Raw genomic sequence first — 21,438 nt, forward strand, 5'->3', positions numbered from 1 at the left:
TCGGAAAATGAAGAAGTTTTTAAGATAAATTAAATAAAATAAATTTAATTTACCTTAAAAACTTCTTCATTTTCCGATTTTGAAAATGGTTTACCAATTATTAATACTTTTTTCCTTGTTGATATCAACTTCTCCAACTAAAAAAAACAATTAGATTCGTACTGTAGTTTGTAACTGTAACTCATAGAAAAAAAGTTCTCTCAACGCCCTTACATTTGACTATTTCAAAATAACAGATAAACCATGAACTCCCAAATAAAAAATAACGCAAAATCATCATCTATTATTTTTACAAATATTTAACATTGAATTATGGAAAAGTGAAATATTTATATTAATATTTAAATATCAAAAATTCGTCTAATAAACATAAAAATTGTTTACACAAATATTAAACAAAAATTGTGGCTACATCTTTGGTCATCTTCTCATATTCTCTCTTATCTTATAATTTTATCACATTTGTTTTTTGTTGTCTTTCCACAGCGGCTTCTATGATTTTTAAATCATTTTGTGTCAGCCTTTTCCACCACAACATTTGGATAATCTGTAGATGCTTTGAAGAGATAACACATTTGCCAGTGTATCTTCTCAGGAGCGGTAAAAGTAAGGGGAAAATTGTTGATATTATAGCTTAGTAACTCTTCATCTGTTAAACGATTCTCATTTAGACTGCATTGTTGAACAAAAAATTTGGCAAAATATTGATTCAACTCATAACAACTGCCGCAGTGATGACAGGTATCTTGAGAGCCTAAATTTTCATAGAATACACGTTCCGGATGAATTTGAGATCCGTAGAATGGGAATCTGTAAAAAAAGAAAAATATAACAATATCAACAATAATTAATACAAAGGCAGGTACTGATATACAAAAACGGTGTTAAGTTTGTTTAGGCGGAATCTATGACATCTTTCACCTTCCACCACAAAAGTTTAAATGTTTTTATACTTTCCACCATTGTATGGAGGGTACATTAAGTTTGTTAATCCGCTTCTAACGCCATGCAATAATCTTTTGCGACCCTATTAGATACATATCGCTCATTTACTCAAAGAGTGTCATAACTCAAAAAAAAGCGTTTTCTAAGTTAGCAATTTCTATTTCTTCTACGACCATTACTTTATCTTGTGTAAAATTTTCATGTTGATATCTCTAAAACTCAACTAGGTACAACTGATTTACTGTGAGGATAACATAAATCAACAAAACAGTTTTTTGAGGTTATGAAGCACTAGCACAATTCAAACCATGTTTGTCTTGCACAGAAATTTAGCACTGATATCTGGCTAGCTCTTTGCAAAATATTGTCCCAATAGTTGTTTTATTTTTTGTGTGATAATCTATTTAAGTTGAAAAGTCAAATTTCAATCGTCAACTCCAAAAGCGTTTTTCTCGAAACTGAGTTTTTTTTTTTGAGATGTATCATTCTTTGAGTAAATGAACGATATGTATATTTTGATCAGGTAAAATTCTGCGCCGATTTAGCCATGTCTGTCCATAATTGAGCTAGAATGCTAAATTTTTGCACACGAGTCTAGTTTTCCTTGGGCAGTTCAAGTTCGAAGATGGGCTATATCGGTCAACGTTTTCTTATAACCATTATATAATCTCCCAATTTACGGCATTTTGAGGAGTTTAGCTACATTCTTGACCAAACTACCTGTAACCTAACATTTAAGGTTCCAAGTGGTCACAAAACATCTCCACAAAAAACTGTCAACATAGGTCCATGTTTTGGTATTGCCCCCAACATATCGGTACCTCCCGATTTTCGATGATTTGAGGATTTTATGTACATATGTTGACCGAAATAACTGTAATTTGGCATTTGAGGTTCCCAGTGGACTCAAAACTTCTCCACCAAAAATTTTCAATATAGGTCAATATTTTCATATAAGCCCCATTAAAGAGTACCTCACGATTTTCCGAATTTTGCGGATTTTACCTTAATTTTTTGACTGAACTACCTCAAATTTGACATTTGAGATTCCCAGTGATCACAAAATTTATCCACCAAAATTTTTCAATTTCAATATAGGCCAATGTTTTGGTATAGGCTCCCTATAACGGTACCTCCCGATTTTCGATATTTTGAGGATTTTAGCCAAATTTTTGGACCGAACTAGTTGTAATTTGCCATTTGAGGTTCCTAACGGTCACAACACCTCTCCACTAAAAATTGTCAATATGGGTCCATGTTTTGGTATAGCCCCCATCTAACGGTACCTCCAGATTTTCGGTATTTTAAGGATTTGTGCTACATTTTTGTGACCGAACTAATTGCGATTTGGCATTTGAGGTTCCTAGGGTTCATAACACCTCTCCACTAAAAATTGTCAATGCAGGTCCATGTTTTGGTATAGGTCCATATAACCCTACCTTTCGATTCTCCATATTTTGAGAATTATATCTTCGTTTTTTGACCGAACTACCTGCAATTTGACATTTGAGGTTCCCAATGGTCACAAAATATATCCACCAAAAAGTGTCAACATGGGTCCATATTTTGGTATAGGCCCCATGTAACGGTACCCTCCGATTCTTGGTATTTGGAGGATTATAGCTACATTTTTGACCGAACTAGCTGTAGTTTGACATTTGAAGTGCCCAGTCGTTAGAAAATATATGCAACAAAAACAATCAATATAGGTCCACGTTTTGGTATATCCCACATTTAATGGTACCTCCCAATTTTCGGTATTTTGAGGATGTTGGCTACAATTTTTAACCTAACTGTCAGTAGTTTGCCATTTCAGGTTATCTGTGGTCACAAAACATATCCACCACAAATTGCCGACATAGGTCCATGTTTTGGTAAAGGGCTCATATAACGGTGACTCCCGATTTTCGGTATTTTGAGGATTTAAGCTACATTTTTTGTGACCGAACTACATTTAATTTGACATTTGCGGTTCCTAGTGATCACAACTCTTCTCCACTAACAATTTTAAATATAGGTCCATGTTTTGGTATAGCCCCCCTATAACGGTACCTCCCGATTCTCGGTATTTTGAAGATTATAGCTACATTTTTGACCGTACTAGCTGTAGTTTGACATTTGAAGTTCCCAATCATTAGAAAATATATCCAACAAAAATTATCAATAAAGGTCCACGTTTTGGTATATCCCACATTTAACGGTACCTCCCAATTTTCGGTATTTTGAGGATGTTGGCTACAATTTTTAACCTAACTGTCAGTAGTTTGCCATTTCAGGTTCTCTGTGGTCACAAAACATATCCACCACAAATTGCCGACATAGGTCCATGTTTTGGTAAAGGTCTCATATAACGGCGATTCCCGATTTTCGATATTTTGAGGATTTAAGCTATATTTTTGGACCGAACTACCCGTAGGTTCCCAGTGGGCACAAAATATATCAACCGAAAATTGTCAATAAAGGTGCATTTTTTGGTGTAGCCTCATATAACGATACTTCCCGATTTTCGGTGTTTTAAGGATTTAAGCTAAATTTTTGACTGAACTACCCGTAGTTTAACATTTGAGGTTCCCAATGTTCACAAAATATATCCAACAAAAAGTGTCAATGCTGGTTCATGTTTTGGTATAGGCCCCATATAACGATACGACCCGATTTTCGACATTTCGAGGATTGTAGCTTAATTTTCCGGTACTTCCCGATTTTCGGGATTTTGAGGATTTAAGCTATATTTTTGGACCAAACTAACCGTAGTTTGACATTTGAGGTTCCCAATGGTCACAAAGAATATCCACCAAAAACTGTCAACATAGGTTCATTTTTTGGTATAGGCCCCATATAACGATACCACCCGATTTCCAGTATTTTGTGGATTGTAGCTTCATTTTCCGACCGAACTACCTGTAATTTGACATTTGAGGTTCCCAGTGGTCTCAAAATATATCCACATACAATTGTAAACATTGATCCATGTTTTGGTATAGCGCCCATATAATAATACCTCCCGATTTTTTTCGGAATTTTGAGGGTTTTAGCGTAAGTTTTTGACCGAACTATATGTACTTTGACATTTGAGGTAGCCAGTGGTCACAAAATATCTACACCAAATATTGTTAACATATATCTATGTTTTGGTGTAACCCCCATATAACGGTACCTTCCGATTTTCGGTATTTCGAGGATTTTAGGTACATTTTTTGACCGAACTGCATGTAGTTGGGCATTTAAGGTTCCCAGTAATCAAAAAACGTTTCCACCAAAAATCGCAATATAGGTTCATGTTTAGGTATAACGCCCATATAACGGTACCTCCTAAATTTCGGAATTATGTGGTTTTTAGCTTAATTCTTTGGCCGAACTCTCTGTTATTTGACACTTGAGGTTCCCAGTAGTCTCGAAACTTCTCCACCAAAAATTTTCAACATAGGCCTACACTTTAATATAGCCTCCATATATATTTTCCGCCCGACTAAAGAAATTTTTAGATACATTTTCTGACCTAATTTAGGCATTTGGGGTATCTGAGGTTAAAAAATATCTCCACCTAAAATTTTGAACAGAAAAGAAAACTAATTACTTCATTAATGCTGTGTACTTCAAAACTTTTCGTTCTTAATTTTTGCGAATTAATTTGGCCTATTTTTGTCGTTAACGTAAAAAATTAGTTACAGAATTCCACAACAGATGTAATACTTCCCGCTAACTACCCAGCAAACCAAATGTCTGATGCCCGACACGCCTGAACAATTTCGGAAGCAAAGTCGTTCCGATTTCGTTCCGATTTCTAAACGATTTTTCGGAGAGGAATTAGTTTAGATTTTGTACCGCTTTCATTACGATTTCGGAACGAATGCCGGAAAGAAATTTCCTTTCCGAATTTCCCAAGGATTTTCTTCAGATTTCGTTACGAAATCGGACCGAAATCGATCCGATGTCGCTCCGACATTTCGTTCAGAAATTTTGTCAACCACTTCATACAACTTTCGTTAAGATATAGTTACGATTTCGGATCAGATATCGGACGTATCGTCCGAATTTTGTTCCGATTTCGTTACGATGTCGATACGATTGATTTGTTGGGTACATATACTTCTCGTGTATTCATGGCAGTTATAATGAAATGTGCCTGTGTATGTGTTCCGCTCGATCGTACATGTAACATCGTTTCTATTCATTATTTATTGTAGTTGCTTTACTTACTTCGAGTGTTCCACTATCGTTATAAATTCCAAACCATTATCATCTTTATTGCTAGCCAACACCTGCCATTGTTCGCTGATTTTGAACATTCGCAAATCATCTTTTGTTATACAATATCGATGGTAATGATAACCAAAGGGCTGAGCAGACATTCGACTCTTCACTGACTCATCAAGTTGGGCAAATAATTTGGATTCTTTTAAAACTAAAATTAAAACATATTTACATTTTAATAATCAATTTATAATCAAACCGAAAAATCACCTTGTTGATCTTCGAATTCCACAGGCAATGAGGTATTCATAAATAGACAATCCTGTCGTATATCTTCAACACCGGCCGAATGTGTTAACATTAATTGGAAACCCAGACAGGTACCCCACAGAGGAAAATATTGACCACGCTCATTAAGTTGCCGTGCAATGTCGTAAATGTGTTTTGAACTCAAATAACTGTGACTGGTCATATCTTTGGTACAATATTTTGAATTAAAGAAAATCGCACCACCTGGCAACAAAATTCTGTTAAAACAGTAAATATATTATTTGTTTTTTTTTTTTGAGCTTCAGTTAATTTTTAGAACGTTACACATACCCATTAATTTTACTCATTATCTTTTCATAATAGCTGCGAGGTCGATTGTTCCTAAAAATAAATAAATGGAAAAAGATTGAAACAAATTTCTTGTTGAGGAAATCAGTTAATTTCACAGAAATGCGAGTTAGTTTAAATATGCGAACTTTCACGAGTGCAAACAATTGCTTTCTGTTGACTTTCCCGCCAGCTAACTCCGCTGATCCCGTAACAAAGTTTGGTCCAATTTCTTTAAGCCGTACGAAAGTTATCGGGTCCACGATTTTAGCCAAAAAATTTTATGGATGAGGTAACCGGAAGAGATTGCTGATATTACTTACACATATTTGAACTTGATCTAAATATGGACCAAATATTACGATGTGCTAAGCATGATTGATGAATTGGAGATTTATCGTGCACAGCAGCCAAACAGACGGACGGAAAGGACTAAATCAACTCCAAATTGTCTAAAACGGATTTTGTTCAAAGATACATGGGATCTAAGATCATCATCTCGATGAGACACATCATCGAAATAATGGTTTTAGACCCTAAGTATGTTTGGACGAAATCCGTTTCAGACTATTTGGAGTCGACTTAGCAATGTCCGTCCGTCTGTCTGTTTAGGTGGCTGGAGCGCACGTTTACCTCCCCCACAAAAGTTTAACTTTTTTGTTTAAGTGCTTGAAGTGTTCGAAGATCGAAAATGAAATCGGTCTCCTCTTTAGGGTGAGCATCCTTGCCACGATCTAGTGGACAGGATTCGCCCACCCAGGCACCTCAAGAACGAACTTCATAATCTAGAGAGAGGTCTGAAGCAACGCCGGCATATACAAATGCGAATGTATGTATTGGCAACTTTTGGTAGTGGGCTTGTAAGTTTGCATACAGTAGAGTGGTTTTAAAAAAGCGATGTCTGAATTTTTTTATGCGGCACCCCCCCAAATTGTTTAGTTTTGTTAGATTTTAAGATTGATAATATAAAAGAATCGGCACCGATTTCTTTGTAGGATTACTTGTTTAGTCACAGAAATGAACTGGTAAAAATTTAACATCGATTGAACAATAAACGTGGCCTTTAAAATAATTTCATGAAAATGAATCTTTTGCACCATGCAAATTACTATGGAAACATTGAGGCCCCAGTGGCACTTGTTAACATATTCCGACTGTGCTCAAACTTTGGCAATCCCAAAATCTAACAAAACTAAACAATTTAGGGGGCTGCCGCATTTAAAAAAAAAAACAGACAACGATAGATTATGTCAGTCAATTCCTTCCGGTACCTCATCCACAAAAGTTCGAAAATGTTCGGAAAATTTGTGCGCGCGATAACTCTTGAAGGGAATAACCGATTTGCTTCAAACTTTGCACATAGCGAAATTTCTTAGATCAGGTTCCAATATGGATTCAATCGGTTCACTCGGGTACCTCCTGCACAAAAGTTCAGTTTAGGACCTGCTCTCGAATTGCTTTGGTTTTTGTTGTAACAACTTGTATTCGCCGTCCCCCATACGACGGTACAAGTTTCATCTGGGACAATTTCACACTTCCCGTGCAAATAGCGTGAAAGTTGCCTCCCCCACAAAAGTTCAAAAATGTTCGGAAAAATTGTGTGCACGATAAATCTTTATGGGAGTGACCCAATTGGTCCATACTTTACACATCCAAATATTTCTACAATATGTATATGAGGTTTGAATATGGACTTTATTTGTCCACTCCTTCGCGTACCTCCCACACAACATTTCGGATAAGTTCACTTTAAATAACCCAAAAGGTGTCGAAACTTTGTTTCAGTTCGAAGATTTACTGCAACTTCATGTACTTCCCTCCAATATTTAAAAAAAATGTCACTAAATTGGTATGCACGATATCCCTTGAACGAGGCAACCAAATTGGATCTCCTAATATTTTGGCCGTTATCGATCTTCCCCTTATGGTTCCCTCCCCCACAAAAGTTCAACAATTGTTTCAATTCACATAGGCTGAGGGTATATCTCTGTGAGCAAAGCCGACTGATACTTTTGTACTTGTTCTTTTCCGTTTAACTCATTGAGGACCATAGGGCTTATAGAGGTTTCTGGAACACTGTCTAAACATGTAATGCTCCCTCCCAGACACGTGGAGTTTGCTTCTGCTGAGGGAGGATTTGCAATATGCCTTTTACCTCCTTTGAGATTTGGTTATTTCTTTCTTTTGACAATTTCTTCCATGTTTTTGATGGCAAAATTTGTCAGGATTTCTTCTTTGGATATATGGGACACCAGGTCAGAAGTAGACAGTGGGTGAGGTTGACGTTTGATGAGGATTGGCTATGTTAACAATTGTATTATTCGTATTAGCATCATTCTTCCGATTGTCCTCCTAAGGGATAGTAGACATCATCGCTTAAGTTTAACAGATTTTCGTTTTAATACAGTTTAAGGTCACCACCTTTGACACTCAGTTACAAGCAGAGAAAAAATATTTTTCGCTTTTGTTGGAACAAAAATATCTGTTTTGGTTCCAAAAATGTATTTGTTTTGTTCAAACATTGTAATTCAAATCCAAAAATACCATCTTTTGTTCCAAACATAGAAAACAAAAACAGCTTTTGAATTTCAGCAATATTGTAAAAATCGTTAACAATACCGATTGTAGAAACTATCATAATCTAATTTTGTTTACAAAAAGTATTGTCAACCCAGAAAACCAGCCAAGAAATGTTTGATTTGAGTGTATATACTTCTCATATACATTTTTCACATAACTTGGATACAAATGTCGCGTATAATATTGCAATCATTAATGAAACAAACCATGTATTGTTTGCTGCATTGGCTGACAACAAAGACAAACAAAAAGCCACCAACACCCACCACAACATAAGGAATAATTAAACACCATAACAAACTCCGGTATAACACCAAACCTCAAAGCACAATGAAGATAGAAGAATGAAACAAAACAGAAACAAATAAAAACAAGAGTCTCATTGTTGGTATACATACACACAAAAACAAAGATAAAGGGATCATGTCATACAAACAAAACTCACCATAATTGTTTTTTTCAACACGGCATCGAATAGCGAGAAAAGAGAAAAAATTGTCGAAGAAAAGAGAGAACTATTGTCCAGTTGACAAAAATTATTTTTGGATTTAACAAAACCCAATTGTTGGAATCACAATACTACATTTGGAATTTAACAATATCTTTACAATACATATTTTGCTCTTCGAATATTGTTGGATCAATCATATTTTTTTCTCTGCGTGTATAGTCCCACCTTAAGATCCATATTTACTAACATCATCATTATTTCCTATACTCAACATTGTCCCATTGTTCGTGCTACTGTCCGAAATTATATTTGGTTTTTCTCACCGATGTTATCGAAGTCACCCGACAATGTAGAATGTAAAATAGACTTATGGCTCGTCCGCAGTCTCGGTGACTGGCACTAGACAGCCAAGTTTTCGATCCTGCGTTTAGCGCACTCCCAGCTCTTAGCAAGCTTCGAGCTCTAGCAACTTCCATACACTTAGCACACTCCAATCTCCCAGCATTTAGCAGCTCCAAACACGCTCCACGTTCTCAGCAAGCTCCAAGCTCGGTTTGTCGCTTATGGCTAACGGACACTAACCGAAATATATTCCACCGGTATCCTAATAAAATAAATGTCCTACAAACATCCCAGATGAGACAAGGGAGACTTCTCTCTCTTAATGAGTGCACCCCGATGATATGGGACCTACTGTTTATCGATGAGTCAAGATACCACTTGTAGAGAAGTTTTACATGACTGAAATACTCAGGAAAGCAAACATTTCTGAGAGGTATTTTGCCACCGTTGAAAACTGTTGATTTTGGCTGCCTGGTGCAAATCACTGCACCACGGTGGCGGCCCAAATCTTCAATTAAGGAGGCGATACAGCCAGTGCATTGTCTCAATTTGAACTTCAAAATGTCATAAAAGTTAATCTTGTGGAGAATTTTCACAGCTACAACATTTTCTCATTTACATAGGACTCGCGGTTTCCAAGCAAAATCTTGAAAACTTAAAGAAACCCCTAAAAATGTGAACTTAAATCGCGATTTATTTGAAAATCCCTCCGGCGATTTTTTTTTTGTTTCTTGATATATTTCAGCTATAAGCATTGTAGTTTCAGAATCTGCAAAAACTTCCATGGTGTAAGCATCTTCCATTTAAAGTTAGTTAAGGCGCACCGTGTAATTATATTCCTCCAACGAAGACTAAATGCCAAATTTCAGCCATTTCGGTGGGATACTGGGGCGACTACCTTCAAAATACCGAACATCGCGAAGTACCCTTCCATGGGGGCTAGTTTAATATCCCTAACGAAGACTAAATAGCAAATTTCAGTCATTTCGGTAGAATATTGAGGCCCCAAACTTAAAAATACCGTAAATCGGGAGGAATCTTTCTGAAGGCGTGGACCTATACCGACAAATTGCAAGTGGAAAGTTGTATACCCCCAATGAGCACTAAATAAAAATTTTAGCTATTTCGCTGCGATATTGAGGTATAATCCTGAAAACACCTAAAATCTGGAAAGTCTATGAAACCTTTATGGACCTATACCGAAAAATGACCGGTTGACAATTCTATACCGCCAACGAAGACTTAATACTTTAAAAATACCGAAACTCGCAAGGTACTGCTCTTCGGGGGCTAAATAAAGACGTTGACCTATACCGACAAGTTTCAGCTGGAAAGTTTAATATCCCTTAAGAAGACTAAATACCAAACTTCAGCCATTTCGGTAGGATATTGAGGCCCCAAACTTAAAAACACCTAACATCGGGAGGAATCGTTCTATGGTCGCTATATGAAGACGTGGACCTATACCGACAAATTGCAAGAGGAAAGTTTAATGCCCCCAAAGAAGACTAATACCAAAATGTCAGCCATTTCGGTAGTATATAAGTGCCACAAACTTCAAAATACCGAAAATCCGGAGGTACCATCCTATGGGATCTATATGAAAACTCGGGCCAATACCAACAATTTTCAGAGGAAAAGTTTCAACCAAAATTTCAGCCATTTCGGTGTTATAATGAGGCTAAAACTTTCAAAATACCGAAAATCGGGGGGACATATATATCGTGGACCGATATAGTCCATTTTAAACACCAAAATCTTAGGAAAGCTCTACCTTAAACATTACGGCCTGTATCTGTATTTCAACAGACAGACCGACGGTCGTGGCTACTTCGACTTAGAATTTTATGCTGATCAAGAATAAAATAAAGTATATTTTATTCTTGATCAGGGTCCCTTGACGAATATTTCGATGTGTTAACGGAATGACAAATTTAATTATAACCTTCATATTATAATGCAGGGTAAAAAAAGACTAGTATTGGCCAACAGATGCTACTTTGGTTAAGAAAGCAGATAAGGCAGTGCTTGGTGAATATCGATGTCGCATGACCCAACCTCAGTATAGTAGTTAAACGTATCGAGATGTCTAAGCTAGACCATGTCATAAGAATAAGCCATGATGAACCAGGTAAAAAGACATTTAAATACGGGCCGCATGGCGGTACATACAGAACTGGAAGGCCAAGATTCCATGGAGTAAGCAAGTGGAAGACGAAATCGAAAACGCGGTATTCAAAATTGGAGATATAAAACAACAAATAGATGGGAATGGAAATTTTTTCTTAGTGCGGCATATAGGAAAAAAATTCTGTAGAAGGCCAACTAAGCTTCGTTCCAGAACCAAAACGTTTTTACACATTTAACACATTTTTCCCAAAATGCGTTCCGGTACACCAAAAAAGTTGCAAAATGTTCACTTCTCTTGAACAAAAATGGCTCTGAATAGCTTTCTCTTTAGAAACTTTTTACCCAACAATTTTGGGCGAGCAAAAATGTGCAACATGTTTGCCGGCTTCTGGTTTGACATTTGTTCCAGTTTTTTTGTTGCGTTTCTGCGATTTTTCCGTTCCCGTACAATTTGGAAAAATGTGAATGTGGAACTCATTTTCGACGGTTTGCTCTTTTGACACTTTTACCATTAAAAAAGTACTGGAACGAAGCTTAAATAAATAAATACATTCAAATTTTTATTATAACGGTAATATATACATACATATATATGTATGAGAAAATTTCAAATAATATCATTGGCAACACTATTGTATCATCCACACATACATATACAAAACACTTTTCACATGTGTATGCATGTGTGTTGTACACACAGACTGTTGATTGATTTTTCACAACAGAGAAACATTTGTTTTTCTTGTCTTACTTGTTCTCGCCATTTTCTCTCTTTTTTCCCCAAATATTCAACTCTTAGTTTTTCATCTCATGCGCGCTCTGAATTCTTTGGTTTGTTTATGCAATTATTTTGTAGCTAAGTATATGCGTTCACCGTTTTGTTTACAAAACAAAATTGCAAATATTTTCTTTTCTGCGGAAAAAATGTGAAATATATATATTTTGAAAAACTTACCATATTGGTATAATTTTTGCTCCGGCTGTTTCCAAAAATTTCACATATGAGGCAGCCAAATAACTGTGATATTGTTTGCCATAGGTCTCTTGGAGGGGTTTCGCAATATCAATGCATAAAATACCAATGACAGGTGTTACATTTTCATTACAACTACCGCCATCATGATGATGATGATACGAATTTGCCATAATGCTGAAATTTACTCTGGGTCCATCGAACCCGCCGCCAGTACACTATAATTTCACGCTAGTTCGCAAACAAACAAATGCCTATACGAAACATGCAAATCAGTTAATTGTCAGCCGTTTGGCGAATGTCTTTTAATTTGTGGACAGATGGTTGGATGGTGTTTATTGTTCAACAACTTGATGCACACTGAATAGAAATTGCAGTGAGTTGGATAAAACACAATAGCAACAAAAACAATAATAAATGAGTACCTATACTTGTAGGTGTAGAAAGAAGGGAAAGAGAAAGTAAACGTAATTTTTTTTTTGTATGCCATTTATAAGATATTCACGGCCAGTGGGTTGTTAATGAATGAACGCGCTACAATTGTTCTTTGTTTTACAAAAGTGAAAAAAAAACATTGATTGACGAGTAAAGAAAAAAAATTAAAAAATAAATGAAAACATCAGAATCAATAACGTTCAATAAATGCAACAAACTTACATGTTACATAATTTACGAGTAAAAAACTGTGTTTAATTCAAACGGGCAAAGTTTTTTAGACCTAGGGATCCCTGCGGCCTTCGTTGGAAATACTACTAACAACCTGTTTATAATCTCGACAATTAGGATAACGTGTATACACTCCCGCTCATCTGAATTGGTTTGCAATTTTTTCTTTGCATATCTTAAGGTCTATTAAGATGTGTTTGGATTACAGAGGTCCATACCATATACTTTTTGAGAGTCCTATACTATGCTAACATTCAGAAGAACAATCATAACGATGTTGCTCATCTGAATATGTTTGAATAAAGTAAAATTGAAAAAACACTGTAAAAAGGTACTACCTATCATGGTATAATAAGAAAGGTATGACAGAGCTCACAGCTGATTATAATTTTTTTCTTTTGGTGACCAACTTGTGTCAACGTCATTTTGTTACGTTTTTTTTGAATATTCCAATTTTGACAAATTCCTAAAAATACATACACACACAACTGAATTTTAATTGAAAAAAAGGATTGTAGTCGTAAAAAACACAGAAACAATAACAATGAGAAGATGCAACGTATCAAAAACTGATTGGGAGCTCAAATGACATTTTTTTTAAATTCCTGGGGACAATAACCGTGGCTCTGAGTGGTCTGCTGGATGTGATATTAAATTTAAATTCAATGTCTTCAAATGTGAAGTCCAGTGCTTACAAGGACACACAATAAATCGAAATACAGTAACAATCAGATTGAACATTGCAAATCCAATGAACATGAAGATGTAACGGAAACATTACGTAAATTCACGGAGAAATTGATTGATATGGGCAAGTCTCCGCTGGTCTCCCAAGTAAACAAAGTTATGTCACGATATTAACTTCTATTTAACAATGTAACTTCTTATCTTTATATATAAAACTCAATTGTCGTTTGTTGGTAATTGAATCAGTTGAAAACGGCTGGAGCGATTTGGATAATTTTTTGTGGAAATGTTAGTCATAGCCCAGTTTAGGTTTTTATGCAAAGAAAAATTGGCCACGCCCACTTTTCCGCCCACTTTTATACTACGAAACTACTCAACAGATTTTCCTGAAAATTTCAGGGAACGTAGAGTGATGGTCCCCTGTTGAAATAGGCTACACATTTGGTTGAATTTCGGATCGGGCGGGGTACCTCCCCTATGCCCTATTTTTGTAAAAATGCAATATTTGCAACAATTACAAATGTATCGCTTGGAAAATTAATTTCCGAGTCAATGGCGATTGTGTCTCCGACCTTACGTGCTTATTTGGGGCATTAAGACTGGACAACGCCCACTTTTTTAAATATGTTATATCTACGAAACTACTGAATCGATTTTCCTGAAACTTTCAGCGAATGTACAGGGTTGGTCCCCGATAAAAATAGGCTACATATTTTTTGACTTTCGGATCGGGCGGGGTACCTCCCCTATGCCCTATTTTTGTAAAAATGCAATATTTGCAACAATTACAAATGTATCGCTTGGAAAATTAATTTCCGAGTCAATGGCGATTGTGTCTCCAACCTTACGTACTTATTTTGGGACTTAAGATTCGACCACGCTCACTTTCTAATTAGGTTATATCTACAAAACTACTGAAGGGATTTTCAAGGAAATCGCGATTTGTCTAAACTTTTAAATCTTTAAAAATAAAAATCAAATGTCGTTCATTGGTCATGGCATCAGTTGAGAACGGTTGGACCGATTTCGATATTTTTTATGCAAAGAAAATGTACGCCCACTTTTTTCAATTTTTAATTTTTATCATTTCTACAAAAACTACTGAACCGATTTTCCTGAAATTGCAGGGGAATGTACAAGGATGGCCCCCGCTTAAAATAGGCTACAAATTCAGTTGAATTTCGGAAGGGGCGGGGTACTTCCCCTATACCCTACTTTTTTAAAAATGTTATATTTACAATAATTACGAATGTATCTATTTCGGAAGACCTTACCCACTTTTTTAGGATGCAATGACTTGACCACACCCACTTTTTAAAATAAGTTACATCTACAAAACTACTGATCCGATTTTCCTGAAAATGTCAGGGAATGTACGGGCATATTTTCTTGAATTTTGAAGGGGGCATATTTGAAAAAAACGCCTTACCTTTATGAATAAAAATCAAATTCTGTCATAACCCAACTTAGGTTTTTTGGAAAGAAAAGTTTACCACGCCCACCGAAAACAGGTTACATATTTTATTGAATTCCAGAGGGAGCGGGCTACCTCCCTAAAAAACGTTATATTTGCAAAAATTATGCATGTACCGGATTAAAAATTTACGGATTAATCTACAATCTAGGTACTTCTTTAGGGCCTATTGGTCCGACCACGCCTGTTTTTATTAATATGTCATAACTCCAATACTACTGAAGGGATTTCCATAAAATTTGCGACAAAAGCTCAATGTTTGCCGTTGTTATGTATATATTATGAATTTCGGAAGAGGTGGGGTACCTTCCCATGCCTTTCTGTTAAACGCTATATATAAGCCAAATAAATGTATGATTATATCGGTTTCAGCATACATTTTGGTACGCAATGAAGTTGTGTGCACCCTAGGTACATATTTGGAGCTACTATTTTTTAATATGTTATATCTTGAAAACTGATGACCACGCCCGCCCACTCTTTTCAAAACATTATTTTTCCAAAACTACTGAACTTAATATTCAGAAAATGTTTAAGAATGTCCCGTGGCCCAAAATGCTATATATTTGTAGACGAATTTCGGGGCCTATTATTTTATAATCGCTATATTTGCTAAACTTATGAGTGCATCGGGTTGCAAATTAGTTTTCGAGACAACGGTGGTTGCGCCCCCGATCAAGAAAAACTATATATTTACAAATTTACTTGAATGGTGAGGTTCAACGGTCCATCAGCCATGAAAAGTCTCAATAAGCGGAAGAATTCGATTTAACCACTTTTTAACCTTTAAACTTAGATCGATTTAGGATAAAGACAGGGACATGGACGATAATAAATCCTAAAAAGCATAAATTGGCCGACAAAGTCCGTAAGAGAAAAGAAAGGTTACAGACAAAAAATCCTTCTCGGTTCGACAATGGACCGAAGAAGTGAGGTAGAAAATACCTATTTTTGAATTTTCAAGCATAAAGTCGATAAAAAGTTGTCATTAAAACTCATTACGACGGGCCAGCAACGCGGACCGGGGTCTGCTAGTTGAATATAAAATAAAGAAAAAAGGTGAATCTTTCGCTAAATCCCCAATATATTTTTGTTCGGATTTATTATTACAATGTGATCTTAACCTCCAATAAGAAGAATTTCACTTTCTCCATTCTCTGGCGTACTTTTGAGGATTTAAGTAGTCCTTGCCGCCTTAAAATGGTAAGCACGCCTGTAGGCTACATTTCTGAGGGGTCGCTGAGGGGTCGTGGATTAGACTCGTGGATAAAAAAGATTTGAGAGAAGTCTCCTTGTCACTTCCGGAGTTTTTGTGGTAAATATACATACATACATGTGCGCATATGTAGGTTGTGGAAATATGAAAGCTGCTTTTCTTGAAATTTTTCTTGCTAATGTTCTGTATTCTTACAAGGACTCGAATTTACAGATTGATAATTAACAGAATCCAATCTTTCACTTCATAAAACGAGGACTTCTGCTGACTTTATTGATACTTTTTCTTTTCTTCGTATTAGTCAACAGTTACGATCTGTAGATCCGCATAAAAGTTATTGTCTTGTCCTGTAAATTAATCTTTATGAAATTTTAAAGGCAATTTCGAAAACTGAAAATATCGTACCATTCATTTTTTTACACATTTCATTAATTTTAAAAATTTAATAAAATATGAAACAAAACAAACATTAAGAAAAACAAAACATGCCGTTTGTCACCATAGACAATTTTGAAAGGAAGCGGGCATACGTGTAGGGTTGATTTTCCATAGTTTTTTCGAACCTGTTCTACCTTCCTTATTGTACCATGCTACCTATGCAAATTTTGCCCAGTTTTTATACCCTCCACCATAGGATGGGGGTATATTAAGTTTGTCACTACGTTTGTAACTACTCGAAATAATCATTGTAGACCCCACAAACTATATATATTCTTAATCAACGTGCAATTCTACATCGATATAGCCATGTCAGTCCGTCTGTCCGTCTGTGGAAATCACTCTAGCGTCCGAACGGATTGACGTAGGTTGATGAAATTTTGGGAAAATATGTTATATTTACGTAGGATTTTTGGTATTGAAAGAGGGCTATGTAGGTCCACGCTTTCGTATAGCCCCCATACAAAATGACGCGTGACGCGTCGTCGTTTTAAGGAATTTTTAAGATATTTGGCCCATTTGACCACAGAATTGGTTGTAATTTGGTACTTTGTGTCTTCAGAGGCCAGAAAACATTCCTACCAAAGTTAGGTTATATAGGTCCACGTTTTGGTATAGCCCCCATATAAGGCCACATATAAAGTACGCGTCATTTTTATATATTTTGAATGTATTAGACCCATTTGACCACAGAATTGGTTGTAACTTTGTATTTTGTGTTTCCAGAGGCTAAGAAACATTTCTACCATAAAATGTTTATATAGGCCCACGTGTTGATATAGCTCCCATAATACAATATATCCCGATTTTCGATATTTTGAACGTTTTAGCCTCATTATCACACCGATATGACTGAAATTTGGTATTTAGTCTTCTTTAGGCGTATAAAACTTTCCCCCAGAAATTTGTAGGTATAGGTTCACGCCATCATACAGCCCCCATAGAACGGTACCTTCCGAATTTCGGTATTTTGAAGGTTGTGGCCACATTAATCCGCCGAAATGGCTGAAATTTGTGGTGGAGGGTATAAAAAGTTCGGCCCGACCGAACTTAACGCTTTTCTTACTTGTTTTCTTTAATTTAGTAAAATGGAATATTCTGGTAAATGCTACAAAAAAGATTAACCCACTTTATTAGGTACGTGGGTTCAAATCTCAACCTGGAAAAGTTACCATGACCATTCATATAAAACCAAAAAATATTCAAACAAAAAGTTTTTATAACCCTGTTTTAAAAGGCTTTTTAAAATTAGTAAGATGCCTTCTGAGCTTCTAAAATTATCTGCGGGCAAATACCAACTGTTAGCCATAATATTAGGGTCGATAAAATACAAACGTCATGGAAAATATTTGTTGGTTTTGGCTTAAGTTCCATTCATTAACCTTGCAGTATTAATTTGGTTATTACACAGTGCAACAAAATTCATTTTTTTTTCAAAGTGATGGGAAACTGAATAGATTAAGAAAGTAGAGCTAAAAATATGAGACACGTATATCGGCGTTTTTGATGTTTACATCGGAAAGTAACCAAAGAAGGCAGGGTAAGTTCCGCCCATTTCCAGTTTTTTTCGAAATATTCGAATTGAAATATCTTGGAATCTATGCATTTTATGTAAAGGGTGTTTTTTTAAGCTAGATAGAACTTTAAATTGTAAAAAGTAACACAAACAATTAAATTTTAATGAAAATTTTTATTTGTTTCAGTATACTCTGACAAATCATCATGAATAGACTCACGCTTGAACAACGCTACGAAATTATCCAAATCCAAATGATTTAAGCAGTTGGCAAATGACCCGTTGTTTTATCGCAAAATTGTGTTCAGCGATGAGGCGCATTTTTGGCTTAAAGGGTTTGTTAATAAGCAAAATTGCCGCATCTGTAGTGAGACCAATCCACAAGAGACCCTACAGACTTCATTACATCTAGAAAAATGCAACGTATGGTGCGGTTTTCATGCTGGTGGCATCATCGGACCTTATTTCTTCAAAAATGAGGCCGGAACTCGCGTTACGGTCAATGGAGATCGTTACCGCACCATGATCAATGATTTTTTGTTTAAAAATATTTCTTTATTTCATAATAGTCTATAGAACAATGTTCCTTACAGACTAGGACTAAAAATAAAAATAAAATGTACATATAATTTACTTGTTATATACATACATAAGAAAGGGAATTACAATAAAAATCTTTTTAAAGTTTCTTTGAAAGTGTTTTTTGATGCGCTAAATTCAATAAGGCAGGATCAATTAAGATTGTTATAGTTTATTAATGCCCTATTTATAGAGCTATTTAAGGTATAATATGGATGACATTGATCCGGAGGAGATGTGGTTTCAACAGGATGGCGCTACGTGCCATACGGCCAACGCAACCATCGACTTATTGAAATCAAAATTTGGCGATAAGTTGATTTCGAGAAGTGGACCTGTCAATTGGCCTCCAAGGTCGTGCGATTTGACACCTCTCGATTATTTCCTGTGGGGCTACGTGAAGTCACTGGTTTATGCTGATAAACCAGCAACAATTGATGCCTTGGAGGCCAGCATTGTTCGTGTTATTCGTGACATACGGCCAGCAGTGCTCGAAAAAGTGGCCAAAAATTGGACGTCCAGAATGCACTTCGTCAAGAACAGACGCGGTGCCCATATGCCCGAAATCATTTTCAAATGTTAATGTCACGTATTGATCTTTCGAATAAAAAAAATTTTGATTACAATTTAATTTTTTGTGTTATTTTTTATAATTTCAAGTTCTACCGGGCTTAAAAAAACACCCTTTATATAGTGTCTTTGGCAACATTACAGAGGAGGATATGGGGAATAATTTTTTTGAATAATTTAACCCTCGTACGGTTCATCAAAAATGTCTTTTTGGGCCTTTGTTTGAAAATATTTCAAAAACTCCTTTAACAAGTAAAAAAGTATCAGTCGGCTTGGCCGTCAGAGATATACCCTCAGCCTGTGCATATTGAAACATTTTTTTCCCAAAAAAGCTTATGTATTCAGATAGTTTTGAAAATTTTGGGCGTATGAAACGACAAAAATGTTGATTAGGATTAAAGAGCAAAAGTTTTGAGGAGGAAATACTAAAAGAAATGGATCGACATTGGCCGTTATGGAAGTGGATCCTCAGCCACAACCTATGGTGACATAGGGGGTTTTTACACTCTTCGGGCTGTTTGCTCAAGAAGTATGGATTTGCCCCTAAAAAACCTTTACCATCGTAATTAAGGCAGCGAATGCAAGTTGCTTCAACACAAATCAAAGTGATTCGATATCATTCTTTAAAGTGAACTTATCCGAAATTTTGTGTGGGAGTTACCGGATGGAGTGGACAAATATAGTCCATATTTGAACCTGATCTATATCTGGTAGATATATTAGGATGTGTAAAGTATATACCAGTTCGGCCACTCCCTTCAAAAGTTACCGTACGAACAATGTTTCCGAACATTTTTGAACTTTTGTGGGGGAGGTACCTGAAGGAGTGGGCCGATATGGCTTATCTTCAAACTTAAACTATGTTTGGACAAAATATTACGAAGGCCAAATTTTGGACCGAATCGGAAGATCCGTTCGAGAGTTATCTTGCGCTCCAACCACCTCACTCGGTGTCATAGAGGTTTTTTAAAACTTTCAGGCTATTTTCTCAGGAAGTGTTGACTTGCCCCTGATGAAACTTGTACCGTCGTATAGGGGGCAGTGAATACAAGTTGCTAAAACAAAAATCAGAGCGATTCGAGAGGTGGCCCTAACCTGAACTTTTCCGAAAATTTGTGTGGGAGGTACCTGAAGGAGTGAACCGATTGAGTCCATATTGAAACCTTATCTAAGTCTAGCACAAATTTCCCGATGTGTAAAGTATGGACCAAATCGGTTACTCCCTTCAAGAGTTATCGTGCGCACAAATTTTCCGAAAAATTTCGAACTTTTGTGTGGGAGGTACCGAAAAGAGAGGACCGATATAGCGCATCTTCAAACTTCAACTAAGTTTGGGGCAAAATATTACGAAAGCCAAAATTTGAACCGAATCGGTTCATCCCTTCGAGAGTTATCGTGCGCTCCAGCCAGACAGACGGACGGACATTGCTCAATCGACTCCAAATTGTCTGAAACACATTTCGTCCAAACATACTTGGGGTCTAAAACCATTATTTCGATGAGGCACATTTTGCCCGTATGAAAGTGTATATACCCTCGTTAGCATAAATGCTGAGGGTATAATTAAGAAGAAATCAAAAATATTCACTTATTTGTGTTTTAACAAAAACCGAAGGAGAAATGGTCAGGGAAAACTTCACCGTTCTCAGCAGGGCTGATTTAAATAAACCTTCTTTGTTCATAATTATCCATTATAAACATAAGCTTTTAGTGTGGGTGTTAACAATAAACCAATACATGCATAATAATGAACGAAAAAGGGCCAAAACTACCCATTTAGTGATTCGCTTGAGGGTTAATTTTTGTAATTAAAAGATTTCCCGCATTATTGGCATTAATATTGCCAACGACACTACGTACATATATGCCTAAAATGCAAAGATTTCAAGGAATCTTAGCTCGAATACATATTTCCAAAAATGTACAAATAGGGGGAACTTTCCCCACGCATTTAGGATACTTCCCGACGTAAACTTTCAAAACGCCGATACACATGTCTCCTATTTTTCAAGCTTCTTTCTTAATCTGTACAGGGTTTCTTGTAATTTAAAAAAAAGTTAAATTTTCATGTATAGTGTAA

The 21,438-nt window shown here is 36.1% G+C and overlaps 1 protein-coding gene across 3 annotated transcripts in view; it reads right to left on the bottom strand.

Moving 5' to 3' along the window:
• Nucleotides 1-281: 281 nt before the first annotated feature.
• Nucleotides 282-21,438, bottom strand: part of l(3)72Dr (lethal (3) 72Dr) — a 30,489-nt gene continuing 9,332 nt past the window's right edge. Inside the window, exons 1-7 of one of the 3 annotated variants that reach the window (XM_073986468.1) lie at nt 12,870-13,179; nt 12,638-12,757; nt 12,195-12,572; nt 5,740-5,790; nt 5,410-5,666; nt 5,146-5,350; nt 282-810 (exon numbers count right to left, since the gene is read on the bottom strand). In XM_073986468.1, coding sequence (XP_073842569.1) covers nt 507-810; nt 5,146-5,350; nt 5,410-5,666; nt 5,740-5,790; nt 12,195-12,385 — 1,008 coding nt within the window. In that variant the 5' untranslated portion in view covers nt 12,386-12,572; nt 12,638-12,757; nt 12,870-13,179 and the 3' untranslated portion in view covers nt 282-506. Of the gene's footprint in view, nt 811-5,145; nt 5,351-5,409; nt 5,667-5,739; nt 5,791-12,194; nt 12,579-12,637; nt 12,758-12,869; nt 13,180-21,438 lie in introns of those variants that run through there. The other 2 variants (XM_073986469.1, XM_073986470.1) reach the window with 2 other exon arrangements.

Source organism: Musca autumnalis, unplaced genomic scaffold (assembly GCF_047663935.1).
Source record: "Musca autumnalis isolate F117 unplaced genomic scaffold, ASM4766393v1 scaffold_4, whole genome shotgun sequence".
In the NCBI taxonomy this organism is placed as follows: domain Eukaryota; kingdom Metazoa; phylum Arthropoda; class Insecta; order Diptera; family Muscidae; genus Musca; species Musca autumnalis.